Source organism: Sceloporus undulatus, chromosome 5, assembly GCF_019175285.1.
Source record: "Sceloporus undulatus isolate JIND9_A2432 ecotype Alabama chromosome 5, SceUnd_v1.1, whole genome shotgun sequence".
Lineage (NCBI taxonomy): Eukaryota > Metazoa > Chordata > Lepidosauria > Squamata > Phrynosomatidae > Sceloporus > Sceloporus undulatus.
In genome coordinates this window covers 1,169,819-1,188,932 of record NC_056526.1, presented here as the reverse complement: position 1 = coordinate 1,188,932, position 19,114 = coordinate 1,169,819, and the positions used below count along the sequence as shown (strand labels likewise).

At 49.7% G+C, this 19,114-nt stretch overlaps 1 protein-coding gene across 10 annotated transcripts in view; it reads left to right on the top strand.

The window, feature by feature from the left end:
* The window catches only part of LOC121932053 (SH3 and multiple ankyrin repeat domains protein 3-like), a 324,411-nt gene that overhangs the window by 174,616 nt on the left and 130,681 nt on the right, over positions 1-19,114 (top strand). For all 10 annotated transcript variants that reach the window (XR_006104255.1, XM_042470338.1, XM_042470336.1 and 7 more), the window contains one exon: positions 16,562-16,644. Coding sequence is in view for 9 of the 10 variants with exons in the window: in XM_042470338.1 (XP_042326272.1) it covers positions 16,562-16,644 (83 nt within the window). In the remaining variant the exon portion in view is untranslated. The remainder of the gene's footprint in view (positions 1-16,561; positions 16,645-19,114) is intronic.

The window sequence follows — 19,114 nt, the reverse complement described above, 5'->3', positions numbered from 1 at the left end:
GGGGGAACCACAAAGTCCACCTAGTCCAACCCTCTTTCATGAAGGAATACAAAGCTTGTTGTTGTTGTTGTTAGAATCATAGAGCTGGAATAGAGGGTCATCCATTCCAAACCACTTCTGCCAGGCAGGAACACAGAATAAAAGCACCCGCGACAGATGACCATCCAGCATCTGCTTAAAAACCTCCAAAGAAGGGGACTCCAAAACACTCCAAGGAAGTGTGTTCCACTCCAAACAAGTTTGTTGTCTGCCTTCAAGTCGTTTCCAGCTTATGACAACCCTAAGGCAACCCTATAACATGGTTTTCTTGGCAAGAGTTGTTCAGAGTGCAGTTGCCTTTGCTTCTTCTGAGGTTCAGAGAGTGGGATTCATGCCAGTGGCTAGGCAAGGATTCGAACCCTGGCCTGCCAAGCCATAGTCCAATATGCAAAGCACTGCACTGTGCTGGCTCTTCCCAAAAGTCAACTGGAATCAAAAGGTCCTCTCCGGCCAATAAAAAGACAGCAAAAAGGTCTAATCTTCCTAGGAAGCTCCAGATATGGGGAGCAACCACCAAAAGGCCCCTTCCTCTCTCCTTCCAACCCAACATGCTGATGGTAAGGTTGGTGCAATTGACAGAAGAGCCTTCCCCAAAGGGATGGATATGGCCCTACAGATATCCTGAACCCAGGATGTGCAGGGCTTTATAGGATATGGGCAGCCCTTATGCTCAAAACAGAACGGCAGCCAGCAGTGGTCTTGCAGCAAGAAAGGCATTCCTCCCTAGCCCCATAAACAATCTGCTTTACAATGCTCTGGACCAGTTGAGGTTCTCCAACACTTGCTGTGGGAGACCCAAATGGAGGTCTGAAAGGAGCTCTCCTGGCATGGAGTACAGCTGTCCTTCCACATTTGCAGCTTTGACTTTTGTGGATTTGATTAGTGGCGGCTTTGATTGATATCTTCTCTCTAGGAATCTCTAGGTCTTCCAGCGCAACTCTGCCACATATTGACCATAGAGTTGTGCCAGAGAACCTAGACATTCCTAGAGGAACCACATCCCTAGGCATTTGTAGGTCCTCCAGCATGACTAAAGACTTTGCAGTATGGACAAGCGAGGGAATCTGGCAGGTCACCTGCAACTCTTGGTGGATGTTTCTCTTCTGCCTCAAAGTCGAGAACTTCACACATGCACAAGTGCAAGTTGGTAGCACTCTTGGAGGAGAATGCAGCAGCTGGAGTCCAGGGTAGCTACACTTCAGCATATTAGGGAACAAGAGGATTTCCTGGACACAATAGAATAACCATCTTGGATGAGTACCATGCAGAGGAAGAAGCTGCGGTGGAAGAGGTCACTTGCCATACACAGGAGGCAGACAGTCTGAGGAATGTCACAAAGAGAAGTAAGCCAAGAAGGAATTGTTTGGGGAGCTTGCAGCTAGAGAATCGATTCGAGCTCTTTCCCTTATCAAGGAGGATGAAGAAGAGCAGCATGACAGACTCAGGGACAGAGCAGGGGAGCCTGAGAGTCCCACCCGAGGAACAGTCGCTGCTAAGCCTCGGAGAAGCGTGTGGGACGTAGTGGGGGACTCCTTCGCGGGGTCAGAAGCAGTGATTTGTAGGCCTGACAGATGTCTCGAGAGGTGTGTTGTCTTCCAGGTGGCAAAGATCCGGCGATGTACGAGAGAGGCTGACAAGACGGGTCAAGCCTACTGACACAATACCCCTTCCTTTTGGTCCACGTGGGACTAATGATACTGCAAGACACAGCCTTCAGAACATCAAAAGGGTACGAGGCGCTTGGTAGGAAGCTGAAAGCAATGGATGTACAGGTTTGTCATCGTCTCTTCCTGGCCAGTGAAGGGCATGGCCAGAAGGGAGAGGAAATAGCGGAGTGACAACTGCTTCGCAGATGGTGCCGCCGAGAAGGATTTGGATCTTCGATCAGGGGCTGCGGTTCCACGAGAGGGACTTTCTTGCAACAGACGGGTTGCATCTCACGCCATGAAGAAATGTTTTTGCCAACAGTCTCCAAGAACTTGATCAGGAGGGCTTTAAACGGAGTTCCGAGGGGAAGGGAGACAATATTAAGAAGGCGAAAGGATGGCGAAAATAGTCAAACTGACATAGAGGAAACAGAAAAAAGTGCAAGGACCCAACAGTGGGAGCAAAAAAACTTGCACAAGGCAGCAAGAAAAGGGACCCATGGTCTGCGATGTCTCTACACTAATGCACAGAGCAGGGAAATAAGCAGAATGAACTCGAACTCCTAGTACAACAAAGCAATATGATATAATAGGCCATCACTGAAACCTGGTGGGATGAGTCTCATGATTGGAATGTGGAAATAGAGGGTAATACTTATTAAGAGAAATAGGCCAAACAGGAAAGGAGGAGGAATAGCACTATAGTCAGAGATATTTACAACCCGTGAAGAGATCCTGGACATCAACATGGAAGCCAGGAGGAGAGCATCTGGATAAGAATCAAAGGGCAGGGAAACAGAGGATGTTACGGTGGGAGTCTACTACAGACCCCCAAGTCAGACGAGGAATTGGATGATACTTTCTAGAACAGATGACCACACAGTCAGAAAAGAGATGTAGTAGTATGGGCACTTCAACACCTGAATTGCTGGAAGCCAAACTCAGAAAAATCCTCAAGGCCTACAAATTCCCACTGCCGGGAAGACAATTTCATGGTCCAAAGGTGGGAGAGCAACAGGGGGGTCAGCTATTTAGATCGGACCTAACCAACAAGGATGACTTGGTTAATGGGGTGCAAGTGGTGGGACCTAGGTGGAAGTGACCATGTTCTCCTGGAGTTTGTTATACAGTGGAAAGGAGAAGCCGGCATAGTCAGACACGCATGCGAGACTTTAGGAGAGCGGTTCAGTAAACTTAGAGAAGTATTGAGGGCGATTCCATGGGCAGAAATACTAAAAGATAAAGGAGTTCAGAACGGATGGGACTTCTCAAAAGGGAGATACTGAAGGCACAATTTCAAACAGTTCCAGTGAGAAAGAAAAACGGGAAAGATGTCCAAGAAACCAGGAGGATGACTAAGGAACTTTCAACCGAGAAGAGTTTGAAACGGAAGATGTATAAGAAGAAAAAGGGGAATCACAAAAAGGATCAAAGAATAGCAGGCATTGTGGGGTAAAGTCAGAAAAGCTCAAGTGCAGAATGAACTCAGGCTTTCTAGAGAGGTTAAGAACAACAAAAAGGGCTTTTTTGGATATGTCCGCGCAAAAGGAAGAAGAGGAAACGGTAGGTTCACTGCGTGGAAGATGGCAAAATGCTAAGAGAAGACAGAGAAAAGGCAGAATATACTAAACACCTTCTTTTCCTCAGTCTTCTCAGAAAAGGCAAAGGGCTCAACTGAGGATAATGGAGCAGAGGAAAGAATAGGGGGATTCAGTACAGAATAAGTAAAGAATAGAAGAGGAACAACTTATTAATCGAAAGAGATATAAGTCTCCGGCACCAGATGAACTCCATCCAAGGGTATTAAAAGAACTGGCAAAGTAAGTAAATCGGAGCCATTGGCAATAATAGTCTTTGAGGACTCCGGGAGAAGAGGAAAATCCCAGCAGACTGGAGGAGGGCAAATGTTGTCCCCACGTCAAAAGGGGATCAAACAATCCGTCCCCAGTTAGTCTGACATCAGTACTAGGAAAGAGTCGGGAGCAGATCCTTAAGAGGGTCTTGAACATCTAGAAGGCAATGCCATCACCAAAAAGTCAACATGGGTTTCAGAGAAACAAGTCATGCCAGACAAACCTAATCTCTTCCTTTGATAAAATTACCAGCTTGGTAGATGAAGGGAATGGCTGTGGATGAGATATGCTGATTGCAGAAGCCTTTGACAAGATTTCCCATGGCATTTTGCAAACAAGCTTTAAAAGGGGGCGGGACAAGGCAACTGTTAAATGGATCTGAATTGGTTGACCGGCCAAAGCCAAAGGGTGCCAACATGGTTCCTTTCATCCTGGAGGAAGTGACCAGTGGGTGTCCGTGGGCTCTGTCCTGGGCCCAGTGCTATTCAACATCTTTATCAATGACTGGATGACAGAAGGGGAGCATACTTATCAAATTTGCAGATGACCACCAAATTAGGGGGAATAGCTAATACTCCAGAGGACAGATGCAAGATTCAAAATGACCTGAATAGACTAGAAAGCGGGCCAAAGCTAACAAAATGAAATCAACACGGAGAAATGTAAGGTACTGCACTTAGGGCAGAAAAATGAAATGCACAGAGATAGGATTATGGGGACCCTGGCTGAATGAAAATACGTGTGAAAGGGATCTAGGATCAAGTAGAACACAAGTTGAACATAGCAACAGGTGATGCGCAGCTAAAAAGGCCAATGCTATTTTAGGCTCATCAATAGAAGTATAGGCTAGATCAAGAGATACAGTGGTACCCCGGATACGAAAGCACCGCGTTTACGAAATTTCCGGGATACGAAAAAATCCCATAGGAAAAAACTGTTCGGGTTACGGTTTTTTTTTTTTTTTTTTCGGCTTACGAAATTTTTTTTGGTGCTTTTCGGCCTTTTTCGCACGAAATCGCGCTTCCAGCGCATAGCGCCTATGGCTTTGGCTTGCGAACGACTTCGGGTTACGAAGGGCGCGCGGAACGGATTATTTTCGTAACCCGGGGTACACCTGTAATAGTGCCACTGTATTCTGTTGGTCAGGCCCCACCTTGAATATGTGTCCATTTCTGGGCACCACAATTCAGAAAGGACATTGAGAAACTGGAGCAATGTGTCCAAAGGAGGGCAACAAAAATGGTGAAAGGTCTGGAAACCATGCCTTATGAGGAAGGACTTAGGAGCTGGGGATGTTTAGCCTGGAGAAAAGAAGGTAAGAGGTGATATGATCGCCCGTTTAAATATTTGAAAGGATGTCATATTGAGAGGAGAGAGCAAGCTTTTTTTTCTGCGCCCAGAGTACTAGGACCCGGAACAATGGATGCAAGCTGCAGGAAAAGAGATTCCACTGAAAACATTAGAGGACTTCCTGAGAGTAAGGGCTGTTCGACAGTGGAATGCATCCTCCTCGGCGGTGTAGAGTCCCTTCCTTGGAGGGTCTTTAAACAGAGGCTGGATGCCATCTGTCAGGGATGCTTTGATTTGGATTTCCTGCATGGCAGAAGGGGGGTTGGACTGGAGGCCCTAACGGTCTCTTCCAACTCTATGATTCTTGATGTTTTATCAGACGAGCTCTTAAAGAGTACTATTCACAGTGTGACTCCGCTACGCCGCCTGTTGCATGCGGGATTGCAGTTTTAAGGAGGGGTAGTAGAATTCTCAGGCAGAGAAGTTCAGCTACTTAAAACTGCCAATCCCAGATGCAACAGGAGGCGCAAGGAGTCACACTGGAATAGTAAACCTCTTAAGAGCAAGTGGATATAAAAATATGTGATCTATGATTCGTGTTCAGCTTATGGCAAAGTATGACACATAGAGTTGCACTGGAGGACCGTGGGTTCCTAAGAGGTGTTTTCTTAGTAAAAAGAATAGGGTTTATTTCCAAATTCACGAGGTCCTCACCGAAACACTCCACAAAATACGGAGGATCAACTAACAGTCATTCGTGGTTGCAAGCGTTTTAAAAACTGGAAAGTGTGGATGAATTTGATTAAGCGCAAGAGCCTGAATGAGGGAAGTGCTGAGCTTTGTTGGTAAAATGCCCCTTAAGACGTTATAAAAATAATATATTGCGTAAATGTGAGGAACAACAGGTGTCAACCCTTAGTTGTTATAATATATAAGGAACTCTGAAACCCAGAGCAGGGTGGGTTAAGGATAGTGGGTTGAGCATTTGGAGGTAAAAGATAGACAAGTGTAATGTTGACAGAAGTCAGACTTTTATGTTGTGTATATGTAAATTGACCACAGGACAGATAAAAGCTCCAATGACTTTGGAAGACGTCGTGCTCATTCGGGTTGCCAACATACTGCAAACTGCATACTGTTTAGCAATCATAGAATCATGAGACCCCTCCCACCAGGTTTCAGTGATCCTATATATCTATGGAAGGCTCTGAGGTTGTATATAAACTAGTTGCAGCTCCGCCCCCTTGTGGCTCACAGATGGACTCAAGAACCCACCCCTCAGCCAATGAAGCACAACGGTCCAAAGCACACGGTCTCAAAAATGGCTCCAAGAGCTCCTCTCCTTCTCTCTCTTGGGACATGCTCTAAAGGCGGAAGTTGGTATTAAAGTAGTTGCTACTCCGCCCCGGTACCACAGATGTGACTACAGAAGCTCCCCTCAGCAATGAGCACACGTCTCAAGCACACGGTCTCAAAATGGCTGCCAAGCACGCTCTTCCTTTCTCTCTCTGGCGGGACTGCTCTGAAAGCTCTGGAAGTGGTATACTAAAGCTAGTTGCAAGCTCCGCCCCATTGTGGCTCACAGATGTGACTCACAGAAGCTCCACCCCTTCAGCAATGAGCACACGGTTCAACAACACAAAGTCTCAAAATGGCTGCCAAGCAGCTCCTCTCCTTCTCACTCTCTTGGCCGGATGCTCTGAAAGGCCGCAAGTGGATATAAGCTAGTCTCTAGCTCCCCCCCTTGTAGACCTCACAGATGTGACTCAACAGAAGCTCCTCCCCCTTCACAATGACACACGGATCAAGCACACGTCCAAAATGGCATGCCAAGCAGCTCCTCCCTTCTCCTCTTCCGGCCGGATTGGAAGGCTTGGAATTGGTATATAAAGCATCTGCTAGCTCCGCCCTTGTGACTCACAGATGTGACTCACAGAAGCCCTCCCCTCAGCAAGGAGCACAAACGGTTCAAGCACAAAAAAAGGTCTCAAAATGGCTGCCAACAGCTCTCTCCTTCTTCTCTCTCTGGCGGACTGCCGAAAGCTAGGAAGTTGGTATAAAACTAGTCTGGATAGCTCCGCCCCCTTGTGACCAACAGAAGTGAATAACAGAAGTCCTCCCTTAGCAAAGGAAGCACACGGTCTAACACGGTCTCAAAATGGCTGCCAAGCAGCTCATCTCCTTATCCCTTCTGAGAGCCGGACTGCTCGGAAGGATTGGAAGTTGTATAATAAAGCATTCTGCTAGCTCGCCCCTTTGACTCAAGATGTGACTCAAAGAAGCTCCGCACCTTCAGCAATGAGGGCGGGTTGTGCTTCTGCACTCTGCTCTGTGGAGGTCAAGCACTTCAGAGAGTGCTGAATGCTGGCACCTCCGTTTGGGCCTAGTTTTGGTTTGATTTTGTCACTGCACACCTGCAAGACACACAGGAGAGCCAACAAGAGCCAGGCCTACAGACTGGGAAGCTCCTGGATCCGGAGCTGTCCGCCCAGGTGCCACCAGGAGCATCTTTTACCAGTTTCCACCAGTTTGCCAAGGTGGCTGTGACCTCCATTACTCATGCATTACTCACATTGCTAGGCTGGATGGTTAGCAACACTCTCCCCATGGGGCTGCCTTTAAAGACAGCTCTGAAGCTGCAGCGGAGGCAAAGGATGCCGGTAGTAGAAGCGCCGTGGGGAGGTGATGCTACATGGATCCCACACAATTTCATTCCCATTTCGTTTAGAGGCTCCCTTTAAAGGGCTTCAATAACCTCTAGGGCTCTCAGCAGTCAGGGGCTTTCGGGGTCACAAATGCCCATATGAACCTGACCAGACCCTTAGCTAGGAGAGATGGAGGCAGCTGGCACGCTGCAGAATTAATGCAGTTTGACACTGCTTTGACTGTCATCGCCCCTATTCTATGGGATCCTGGGATTTGTAGTTTGCTCTATGTCACAAAACTACAAACCCTAGAGTTCCATAGTATTGAGCCATGGCAGTTAAAGCAGTGTCAAACTGCAGTAATTCTGCAGTGTAGATGCACTCTCAGTCAATGGCTACCAACAGAAATCCTCCTCAGAGAGCTGTGTAAATTTTCTCCCTAAGGAAGTCGAGTAACACACACACACACACACACACACACACACTATCCTCATTTTTAAATTAGTGCAGGGAACTTTGTTGTTGCTGTTGTTGTTGTTGCTGTTAGAAGGCATTTTATGACTGGGGTTTTTTGCTGCTTATTTATTTATGCCTGGTCTGAAAGTTGCTTTGATTCTTAATTGGAGATCTCAACATCTTTTGCTTTTTGAAATGTTCAAAGAGGTGGGGGAGAAGTGTTTTCCCCCACAGTTTGGATTGTGGTGGCAGCAGGAATTAGGGGAAGGGGACAGATCAGAAGAAGTGCAGCGCTTCACTTCTGATCACTGGGTTCCTCACTTGAAAATGCATCATTTACAAGGAGCATATACAGCTGGACTGCTTTGCATATATGTGAAATGTACAGAGCAATCCTGCTCATGTTTATGGCATGCATTGGGGGGTTGGAGTCCCATGAGAGTTTATGCTTAGCACAACTTTTCAGTCCTTAGGAGAGGTTTAGAAGATCTTACTCCTAGGAAAGCAGTCACAGGACCACAGCCTCAGAAATATGTAAATGCCTTATTTTCATACAGGCAACACTGTAAATATAGTCCAACCCCCTTCTCCTGCCATGCAGAAACTCTCAGTCAAAGCATCCCCATTGAGAGATGGCCATCCAGCGTCTACTTAAAGACTTCCAAAGAAGGAGACTCCATCACCACTATTCGCTCTGAGATAGTCCCTCCTGATTCCTCTTCTGCTCTTAATCTTCTATCGCCTTCGCCTAACAAATTTTCTGTCTTTCCTCCTGCCTCTTTGGATGAACTCTCTACACTTCTGAACTCTTCCAAACCTGCTACCTGTCCTCTTGATCCTATTCCTACTCGTCTTCTAATCTCTATAGCTCCCTCCTTTCTGCCCTCGCTCCTCCATATCTTCAATCTCTCTCTCTCTAAAGGCTCCTTCCCGTCGGACTTCAAACATGCTCTCATTTCCCCAATTCTGAAAAAACCTTCTCTTGACCCCTCCTCTTTGTCTAGCTATCGTCCGATTTCTCTTCTCCCCTTTCTTTCTAAGGTCTTGGAACGGGTTGTCTATTCGCGCTGTCTTGAGTTTCTTGAAGCCAACTCCATTCTCGATCCCTTTCAGTCTGGCTTCCGCCCAAGGCATTCTACAGAGACAGCTCTCACTAAGATCTCGAATGACCTTTTACAGGCCAAGGCTAATGGCCTTTACTCTGTTCTCATTCTTCTCGATCTGTCTGCAGCCTTTGACACTGTTGATCACTGTCTCCTAATTGACATACTCTCTGACCTTGGGTTCTCAGACTCTGTTCTCGACTGGTTTAGATCTTACTTGTCTGGCAGATCTTTTGCAGTAGTTGCAGGGGATCACACTTCTTCTCCTGTTCCCTTATCTGTTGGAGTTCCCCAGGGCTCTGTTCTGGGTCCCCTTCTGTTTTCTCTCTACACACTGTCCTTAGGAAAACTCATCAGCTCTTTTGGTCTTTCCTACCATCTGTATGCCGATGACACCCAGCTGTATCTTTCCACCCCTGACCTTTCTCCAAGGCTTGAACAGCCAGTTTCGTCTTGCCTTACAGCTGTCTCGCAGTGGATGCGCCATCGGCATTTGAAGCTCAACATGTCCAAGACGGAGCTTCTTGTCTTTCCTCCTAAGCCCATCCTTCAACACTCCTTTTCTGTCTCTGTGGACAACATTTCTATTCAACCAGCCCAGCAAGCCCACAGTCTTTGATTCTTCTCTGTCGTGTATCCCTCAGATCCAGACCACAGCCAAGGCTTGTAGATTCTTTCTATACAATATTGCCAAAACCCAACCATATCTCTCCGCCTCTACTGCCCAGATCCTGGTCCATGCGCCAGTGGTCTCACGACTTGATTCCTGTAACGTCCTCCTGGCTGGGCTTCCTCTTTCTCACCTCCGTCCTTTAATCCCTGTCCAGCATTCAGCTGCACGCATTATCACTTCCACCCACCGCTCTGAACACATCTCTCCTGTCTTGGCATCCCTTCACTGGCTCCCCCTCCCTTTCCGCATCCAGTATAAGCTCCTGCTGTTGACATTTAAAGCCCTCCATGGATTGGCCCTTCCTTACTTATCAGACCTTCTTTCTCCTCACCTTCCCACTCCGTTGTTCCCTCCATTCTGGTAGTCAAGGTCTGCTGTCCCAGCCCAGGATTCCCATCCTGGATTTGCCCCATTTCACTTGCTGCCCCTCACTCCTGGAACCTTCTTCCCCCGTGAACAAGAGCCATCACTTCTTTAACCAGCTTCAAAACGGAGTTGAAGACCATCCTGTTCAGAGAAGCCTTCCCAGGCATTGCATAATTGTCACTTGCTATTTGATGTTCTTTTGGTGCCTGTTTTATTGAACCATTTCCTGTATTGCTATGTCTTTTATATGTATGATCCTACTAGAGAGGCAGGCTAGCTCCAACAGGCCTTCCTGGAAGACGATTAAATAACCATCCATTATGAAGCCAAGCCCGCCCTCCAGTCCATCTCCCCTGATCCAGGCATCGGAGACAGAGAAGAACTGCTGGACCTCATCCCCTTCCCCTTCTCCTTTTGTGTCGTGCCTTTTCAGATTGTAAGCCTGAGGGCAGGGAACCGTCCCATTAAAAAGATTGTATGTACAGCGCTGTGTAAATTTACAGTGCTTTATAAATAAAGATTAATAATAATAATAATAATAATAATAACAACAACAACAACAACAACAACAACAACAACTCTCTGAGGAAGGAGTGTCTTCCACTGTTGAACAGCTTTTATTGTCAGGGAGTTCCTCCTAATGTTGAGTTGAAATCTCTTTTCCTGTAGCTTCTATCCATTACTCTATTGGGTCCTATTTTCTGGAGCAGCAGAAAACAAGCTTGCTCCCTCCTCAATGTTACACCCCTTCAAATACTTAAGCATAGCTATCATGTCACCTCCAAACCTTCTCTTCTTCAGGCTAAACATATCCAGCTCCCTAAGTCACTCCTAATCAGGTATGCATTCCAGACCCTTCACCATTTTAGTCTTCCTCCTTTGGACACATGGCTCCAGTTTCTCAATGTCCTTTTTGAATTGTGGTGTCCAGAACTGGACACAATATTATTCCCGGTGGGGCCTGACCAGAGCAGAATAGATTGTCACTATGACTTCTCTTGATCTGGACACTATGCTTCTATTGATGCAGCCTAAAATCGCATTGGCCTTTTTAGCTGCTGCATCACACTGTTGACTCATGTTCAACTTGTGGTCTATTTGGACTCCCAGATCCCTTTCATACGTATAAGTCTTCTTAAGCCAGATGTCCCCCATGATCCTATATCTATGCATTTCATTTTTTCGCCTGAAGTGCAGTACCTTACATTTCTCCGTGTTGAAATTCATTTTGTTAGCTTTGGCCCAGCTTTCTCATCTATTCAGGTCATTTTGAATTTTTAGCTTGTCCTCAGTGCTATTTGCTACTCCTCCTAATTTGGTGTCATCTGCAAATTTGATAAGTATGCCCTCTATTCCTACATCCAAGTCATTGATAAAGATATTCAATAGCACTTGGCCCAGGACAGAACCCCACTGGACACCCCACTGGTCACTTCTGTCCAAGATGGAGCCATTGCTGAGCACCTTTGGCTTTGGCCTGTCAACCAACTACAAATCCACCAACAGTCACACTGTCTAGCCCACATTTTACCAGCTTGTCTTCAAGAATATCGTGGGGGACTTTGTCAAAGGCCTTACTGTAATCAAGATATGCTATACCTTGATATGTTCCCTGGCGCCTCTAGAAAAAGAAAGCAGTGGTTATTCCAGGGTCCTGGGGGTCAATCCCACATAAGCCTAGGTGGGAAGAGCTTCCCCCTAAACATTGGGAAGAATTTCCCGACTCTAAGAGCTGTTCAGCTGTGGGATAGACTGCCTTGGAGTTGGCTGGAGTCTCCTTCTTTGGAGGTCTTTAAGCAGAGTTTGGATGGATATTTCAGGAGCGTTTCAGGTGTCTGTTTCTACATGGCAGGAGGTGGATTAAATGGCCCTTGTGATTCCTTTCAACCTTGTGATTCTGTGATTTGAAAATCTCCTGATGGTCAGAGCTGTTTGACAGTGGAACGGACTGCTTTGGAGACTGGTGGACTCTCTTTCTTTGGAGGTCTTCAGACAGAGGTGAGATGATCATCTTTCAGGAGTTCTTGTGGCTTCTGCAAAGCAGAAGGTTAGACTAGATATGGCCTTTCCATTTCTAAGATTCTGTGACAAAACTTCTGAATGAAACTTCCATAGGTGGGATCACAAGAACACAAATGCAAACATCACAATGCTTGGAATGTGCCCCATCATATGAGGAGACCTTAGAGATGTCTTGACTTTGGGGTAGAATCTAAATCAGTGATGGTCAAAAACTCCATTCAGTCACACCTGGTAGACTCTGAGATGGTGAGGATGATGAAGATGATGATGATGATGGACTACTTTTAGCTTTGCCTGATTTCTTGAGACAAGGCAGGAGGAATTCCCCAGGGCAGGTTTGCGTTGGATGGCTGCACTATGTCCCTCTCCATTTGTGTGCTTTTATCAATGGCTTCCTAGAGTTTAATGTACAGTGGTCCCTCCACATTCGCTGGGGTTACGGGTGAAGGGCCCCTGTGAATGTGGCAAAACCGCAAGCAAAACACCACTGTTCTTTTTACCTAAGAGAACACTTCTCTGGGAATCTGTAGGTCCTCCAATGCAACTGCCAGAGGTTGATCAAAGAATCATGCTGGAGGCCCTACAAATGCCTAGAGAAGTGTTTTCTCTAGGAACGTCTAGGTTCTCCAGTGCAACTCTATGGTCAACTTCTGGCAGAGTTGCACTGGAGGACTTAAGAGATTCCTAGAGAGAACACATTAATCAAATCTGCAAATAATCAAATTTGCAAATGTCAGTGCTGCAAAAGCAGAAGGTCTACTGTATTGCATCTCTGTCTTTACAAAATAAGCTTTGGGATCACTGGATTATTTGTGCACAGTGATGTTCTGGGTTTGGTTTTGAGGGATCTTCCTGGATTCGGTAACCCCGCCATTCCTCCCTCCTCCCTTGGAAATTCTTCCATTGGAAGAACCTGTCAAGATTTTGGCGATCTCTGCCGAACTTTTCAGCAGGCAGACTCTGGTTTTACTGCCTTGTGCTTGCTAAAGGAGAGAGTCAGCTGGAGGATCTCCTCTTGTAAAGCGCACCCTCTCCGAGCGAGGAAAAAGAGAAAGAGAGGGAGCGCACATGTGGGTGGTGGGAAGTGTGGCATTTCCCTGGAAAAGTATTGCCTCGTCTTAAGGTTAGCAAGTGGGCGCGGGGGCCCCAGGAATCGGCTGATTTCTGAGCAGCTGGGGTCTGCTTGTTTGCAAGGAGGGTTCCTAAAAGGATCCGGTCGGCCCTACTCCGGTCTCCTTGGTTTCCAGAACATTTGTGGCAGGTGTTGGCGGAGGAAAGTGGCACCTCCACTTTGCCCTGACACTTCTAGGAACCCGTGAAGACTTAATGACAAATTTGCACAGGTTCAGGAAAGGGAGGAAGCATTCAGATCTGAGGGGAGAAGCCTGCCATCTTTCCAGTGGAGAAAGATTCTGAAGTGTCTACAAAAGGAGGCAAATGACTCTCCCTTGTCTTCCTACTTCTTTCCTCTGTTTCCCCGCTGTAAACATTCAGAAAGCAAGCTACCTTGGCTTCATTCCCACTGCCTTCTAAATCGGATCATGAATCGGTTTGAACCAGTTCAAACGATCCTGGTTCCCACTTAATCCAAATTGCCGAAGCGATTCCAAAAGGGGGGCCATGCTCCAGACCCATTTTACCGTGTCTTTTTGTTGCTGATTTTTTCTGCTTCTTTTGCGATAAATCGAATCTGCGCAAGTGTGAACCACATGTGGATCAGAATCAATTACATTTTCCCCTTTGGCTGGCTGGAACCGAATCATTTTGAATTGATTCATTTGTGAATGGGAAGCACAAGTGGATTTATTTTAGAGGGGGGGGGATGCAATCAGGGCAAATGTAGTGGGAACCATGCTCCACTGTTGAATCAACCCATCGATTTGGATTGCACATGGCTTTATCTGTAAGTGGGCATGGTGCCCTTGTGGGTGCGGGTGTTTTATGCCACAGGGCAAACCTCCCTCTGCATTGATTTGAAACTGGAAGCAGTCAGGGAAAGGGAGCTTCAGCAAACCTTTGCAGCTGACTTAGAAGTAGCTGGTGGTTCTTGGGATGAAGAGCCAGCTGCAGGACCAAGCAAGCAGCCCATGGCCGGCCAAAAGCACCCCGCTTGGGTTTTGAAGAATGGCAAAACGCAGATTTGCTGCCTGAGGCTGCTGCAAACCACAGTTTGCAGGGATTGGCGCAGAGCAAGGGGCACAGGTGCGCCTGGGCCAGGTGTGTGCCAAGGCCCACTATGTCCAGAGCAAGGCAAGGGAAGAGCGAATTGGGACAGAGGAGCAGCCTGAGCAAGAGGGTAGCAATGATGGTGGGGACAAATTAAAGCCTTTCGCTCTCCACAACAGAACTCTCACTGTTCCACCCCAATGAATTTTCCTTCAACCCCCAGATTTCTAGCATGGCAGAGAGTGGAATTTTGAAAACCATCGATTCCTAGAACTCTTTTGTTTGCTCTGCTTCTCTTGGCTGCCTCTTTTTCTTTCAGTGCCTAAGCTGTATTTCTCAATAATCAACTGAAATTTTAAGTTGCTGCACTGCTAGAAAGTGGAGGACTGAAGGACCATTTCCTTTGGAGAGGCAGAAATCTTATTTGGGGGCATTTCCCTGGTTTATGTGTGTTTTAGAGCCAGCGTGGTGTAGTGGTTTGAGCACTGGACTATGGCTCTGGAGACCAAGGTTTGATTCCCTGCTCAGCCATGGAGACCCGTTGGGTGACTTTGAGCAAGCCACACTCTCTCAGCCTCAGAGGAAAAAAGCAACCGTGGCAAACCTCCTCGGACAAAATCTGGCCAAGAAACCCCCAGGATAGGTCCACCTTAGGGCAGGGGGACCAGATGTCCCAAGAAGGACATGCAAGGTGCAATGTAGGAGATTGAAATGTAGGGCACTAGAATAAAAGCTAAAAACACGAATATAAATGTAAAGCCATGCTTCTTAATCATGCTCAGAATGAAGGACTTTTGGGAGTTCCTCCTGGAGGGAAAGTGGAATTGCAGGACTGTGTCCTGGAAAAGGAGGCCTGAAGGTGGCCATAAGCTGGGAAGGGCTTGAAGGCACAGAGCAACCACAACCGCTTCCTTTGAACTTGGGTCGATGGGGGGCTGCTCCCCTCTTGGCCTCCTGACTGGGCCAAAGGCTGGGGCTGTGGGTCCCCCTTGTCCCTCCTCTCTTTTCCTCCGCCTTGTGGGGTTTGGTGGCTGCTGACTCTGGCCTTTTCTTTGCCCCAGGAGGCCTCCCACTGCCCCCTGCTCCCACCCATTGCCAACCCACCTGGCCCCTTGGCATCCTCAGCCAGGAAGGGCCCCTTCCCCAAGGGCTGCCATGCTCCCTCTGCCCTGAAGAAGGCAGCACCGCGAGGGTTTTGCCCCTGAGGCACTGGGGAGGGGTCTCTCTGCTGCAGTGTGTGGAAGAGGGAGGGGGTCACTTGCACATGTGTGTGTGGGGGGTTGTCCTGATACTTTGCTCATGGTCTGGGGAGGGGTGGGGGAGAACAGGAGTGCCCCCCTAAATCCTCTGCACTTCCCTCCCATCCTCCTCACTGCCCCCCCAGCCCTAAAGGACAGTTTGGGACCAAGACCTGAGACCCAGAAGGGATGAGCAAGGGGTGGCTAGGTGGGGGCACCTTCCTAAAATGTGTGTGTGTGTGTGAGAGAGAGAGAGAGAGAGAGAGAGAGAACACCTGTCCTTCATGCTCCTTCTCCCTTGGCAGAGGCATCCCTCTGCCATCTCTCCCTTCTCATCCCAAAGCCCCCCCCCCCGCTGCCCCTTCTATTCAGGTCTGAGCAGAACCAGGGGAGGGGGGTCCTTTTCCTCCCTCCCTCTTTTTTTATGACAGACAGTTACTTAGCAACAGAGGGAGGGAGGGGGGAAAGAGCGAATATGTGAATGGCGGGAGGGAAACTCCTCTCTCTCTCTCTCTCTTCTTTTCCCCCCCGGGAACTTAATCCCCCCCTTGGCCACCTGCCAGCCCCTGCCCCTCCTCTTCCTCCCTCCTTGGACCCCCATCTTTCCCACTTCAGGACCAAGGAGAGCAGCCCAGCCTAGCGCCTGCCTCCCTCCCTTCTGCCCCACTGAAAGGGGAGCCCAGCCCTGGGACCCCGAGGCCCTCGGCATCCCCTGCAGCTGCAGGTGACTGGGGAGGGCACCCCTCAGCCCCAAGCCCCCCACCCTCTGCCAGCCCTGTGCCCGCCTCCTCTGTGCCCAGCAGCGCAGGGACCACTGCTGCTGCTGCTGCCACCCTCACCCCCTTCTTCTTCCCCCTCCTCCTCCTCCTCCTCCCAGTGTGCCCAGCATCCCCAGCCTCAGCCTCCTCTCCTCCTCCTCCTCCCCTTGCCCCCCCCCAGAACAGAAGAGAGGAGAGGGGGCTGCTGCTGCCATGCCAGGCGGGCGAAGGAGGGCCCCCCAGGAGCGCCATGGTGCTGACGCTGCCTCCCCCCAGCTTCATTTTCCTCTGCTCTTTCCTGCCCAGTGACTACATCATCGAGGAGAAGGCAGCCGTCCTCCAGAAGCGGGAGCATGAGGGCTTCGGCTTCGTCCTCCGAGGGGCCAAAGGTAAGCCACCAGAGCCAAGGCACCGCCGCTGCTTCGGGCACCCTCCCGGGCATCTGGCTCCAGCTGCACGGAATTGGCAAGGGGTGGGTCATGTGGAAGTCTCTGGGCGCTGGGCACAACCCCGAAGGGCAATGCCTGGCTCCAGGTGTGTCTGCCTCTAGCCCAGGAGACTGGCACCCATGGCTCCCCTTTCGCCTCTCTCCAAAGGAGGAGCATGCCAGGCTTTGGGCTTTGCGCAGGGACCCCTTCCTCCCGGCCCTTTGGGACCCCAAAAGAGGATCCAGGGCTCCAGAAGGCTCTCACTCCCCCCCATGTTCTTAGCTCTCTCTCTCTCTCTCTCTTTTTTTGGGGGGGGGGGGGGGGTTCTTGGCACCTTTTTTGGAGTGGGGGCATTGCCAGTGGCTGGCTCAGGGTTAGCGTTTGGGACCTTTCTTCACCCAGGACTGCTCTGCCTTTTGGGGGTGGTGGTGGTAAGGGAGAGCTGCTCCATCCCCCCCTTCTCCCCAAATGAGCCTTTGTGTCTGGAAGGAGAGCAACCCTGCCCCCTCTGTCTGGGGAGCATGTATGCCTGTGTTTTGGGGAGGGGGCCAGAGAGGGACCCTGATGAGGAAGGCATGCTCTCTCTCGCTTTCTTTCTGGTGGAGGGATCTGGGGGGCTCCCCATGCTCCATTTGGAAACAGAACCCCCTCCAGCTCTCAAGAAAAATCAGGACACAAAACTGGGGAGGGGGCCATTTGAGAGTTCAGAGCCCCTCCCTACCCCCCTACCTCTCCCTCCCTCTGCTTTTCTTTTCCTTTGGAGTGGGGAGGGTCTTTCTTCTGCCATTCCCAGCCCAGCCCTCCTCCTATTCATTCCTTTTTAACCTGCCTATGCCCCCCCCTCCATTGTGACCCATGGACCCCCAACCTCTGCCCTGGACTGACCAGCCAACTACGCCACCTCACACACACACACACACACACACACTGACCCCGCTGCCCTTGGCTCTGGCAAGAGATGGGGGCTTCCAACAGAAGTGCATTTGTGCCCCCTCCCTATAGCAAGGTCTGGAAATGATGGAGGTCTGGCTTTGAGGCCCCCTGTTGCTGCCTGCCACTCACAAGGAAGAGGGGAGTGGGGAGTTGCCTTTGGGGGCTCAAATTCCCACCCCCCAACCTGCCTGGCATGGCCTTTTCTCTCCAACTGGCTTGGCTCCTTGGTGTGGTCCTGCAACAGTCTTCCTTTTCCAGCCAGAGGAGTGTGTTTGGGGGAAAGAGAGGTGAGCAAGGCGGCACGCACCTTTGGGGTGGGGTGGGCTTTGTGCTGGGGGGGGGCACACACATCAATGAAAGAGCCTCCAAAGGGGAGCCAAGAGGAGGAAGAGAGGAGCTGGAAGGGAGAGGCTGGTGGCAATGGGGAAGGGTGGCTTCTGCAGCACGACATCAGGGGGTCCGCTGAGGCTGGGGAGGGGTCTTCCCTGGAGCGGAAGGTGCTGCAAGGAATGTGGTGATGGAGCCAGAGCATCCCTTTCCCTGGGAAAACGACAACTCTCACACAGAAAAGGCACACAGCCTCCCTGAGTGTGAGCACAAAGCCTGGTCCCTTCCATCTCCTCTGTGATATGGGGGGTGAGGGTGCCATTGTGGGCTAAGAGGCCGGGAGAGGTCCCTGAAGAGGGAGGCCAAGCCCCCCCCCCATAAAGGAAAGGCAGCCCATAGGGCACCCCCTCCTCCTCTGGGGTCACCACTAGTGGAGGTGGAAGGGCAGTGGGACCTGGCTGGTTTTGCTTTCCTTTCCAAATCCATAGGGTCAGATGTGGGCAGCAAAAACCTCCCCAAAGTACACACTGATCCCTGCCCCCCCCCCCCACAGGTAGCTGTTTATAATCCCCCTGATTCTGGTACCCCACATTCCTGGTCTCTGCCAGGGAGGGGTAGTGGGGATCTCTTTGGACCTGAGTGCGCATCCGTGGGGCTCATCCCTGCCGTATTTCCATCTCTGCTTGTCTTTCTCTCTGAAAAGCTGCATCCTGGGAGAGAGAATAAATTGTTGGAAAGAGAGTAATCCCATCAGGTGGAGAGAAGGGAGAGAGCCTTCTTCTGTGGGGAGGGTCTCCACACTTAAGGCCTGACTGATGCCAACGGGGGAGAAGGAAGGAAGGAGATGGACCTGTTCCTCTGCATATTCACGGAAGCTGTGGAGGCAGGACAGTGAGGCAGGAGGCCCATTTGGGTCTGGGGTGATTTATTTTAACCCTCAGCAGCCCCCTCCCCATGCTTAAAGTTGGAGGGGGTGAGTTTTCCATCATCTGAGGCTTCTTCCCAAGTGCCCTGCAAGGCTGGTGGAGGCGGCCACGTGTGGCTTCCGCTCTGCAGCCGGCAACGGAGACTGAGCTCCAGGCAGCCGGCTGATCCAGCGTTGTGGCTAAGAGGCAGCCCTCCATTCAGGCCTTGCCTTCCCCATGAATGTGCTACGAGGCCTTAGGGGAAC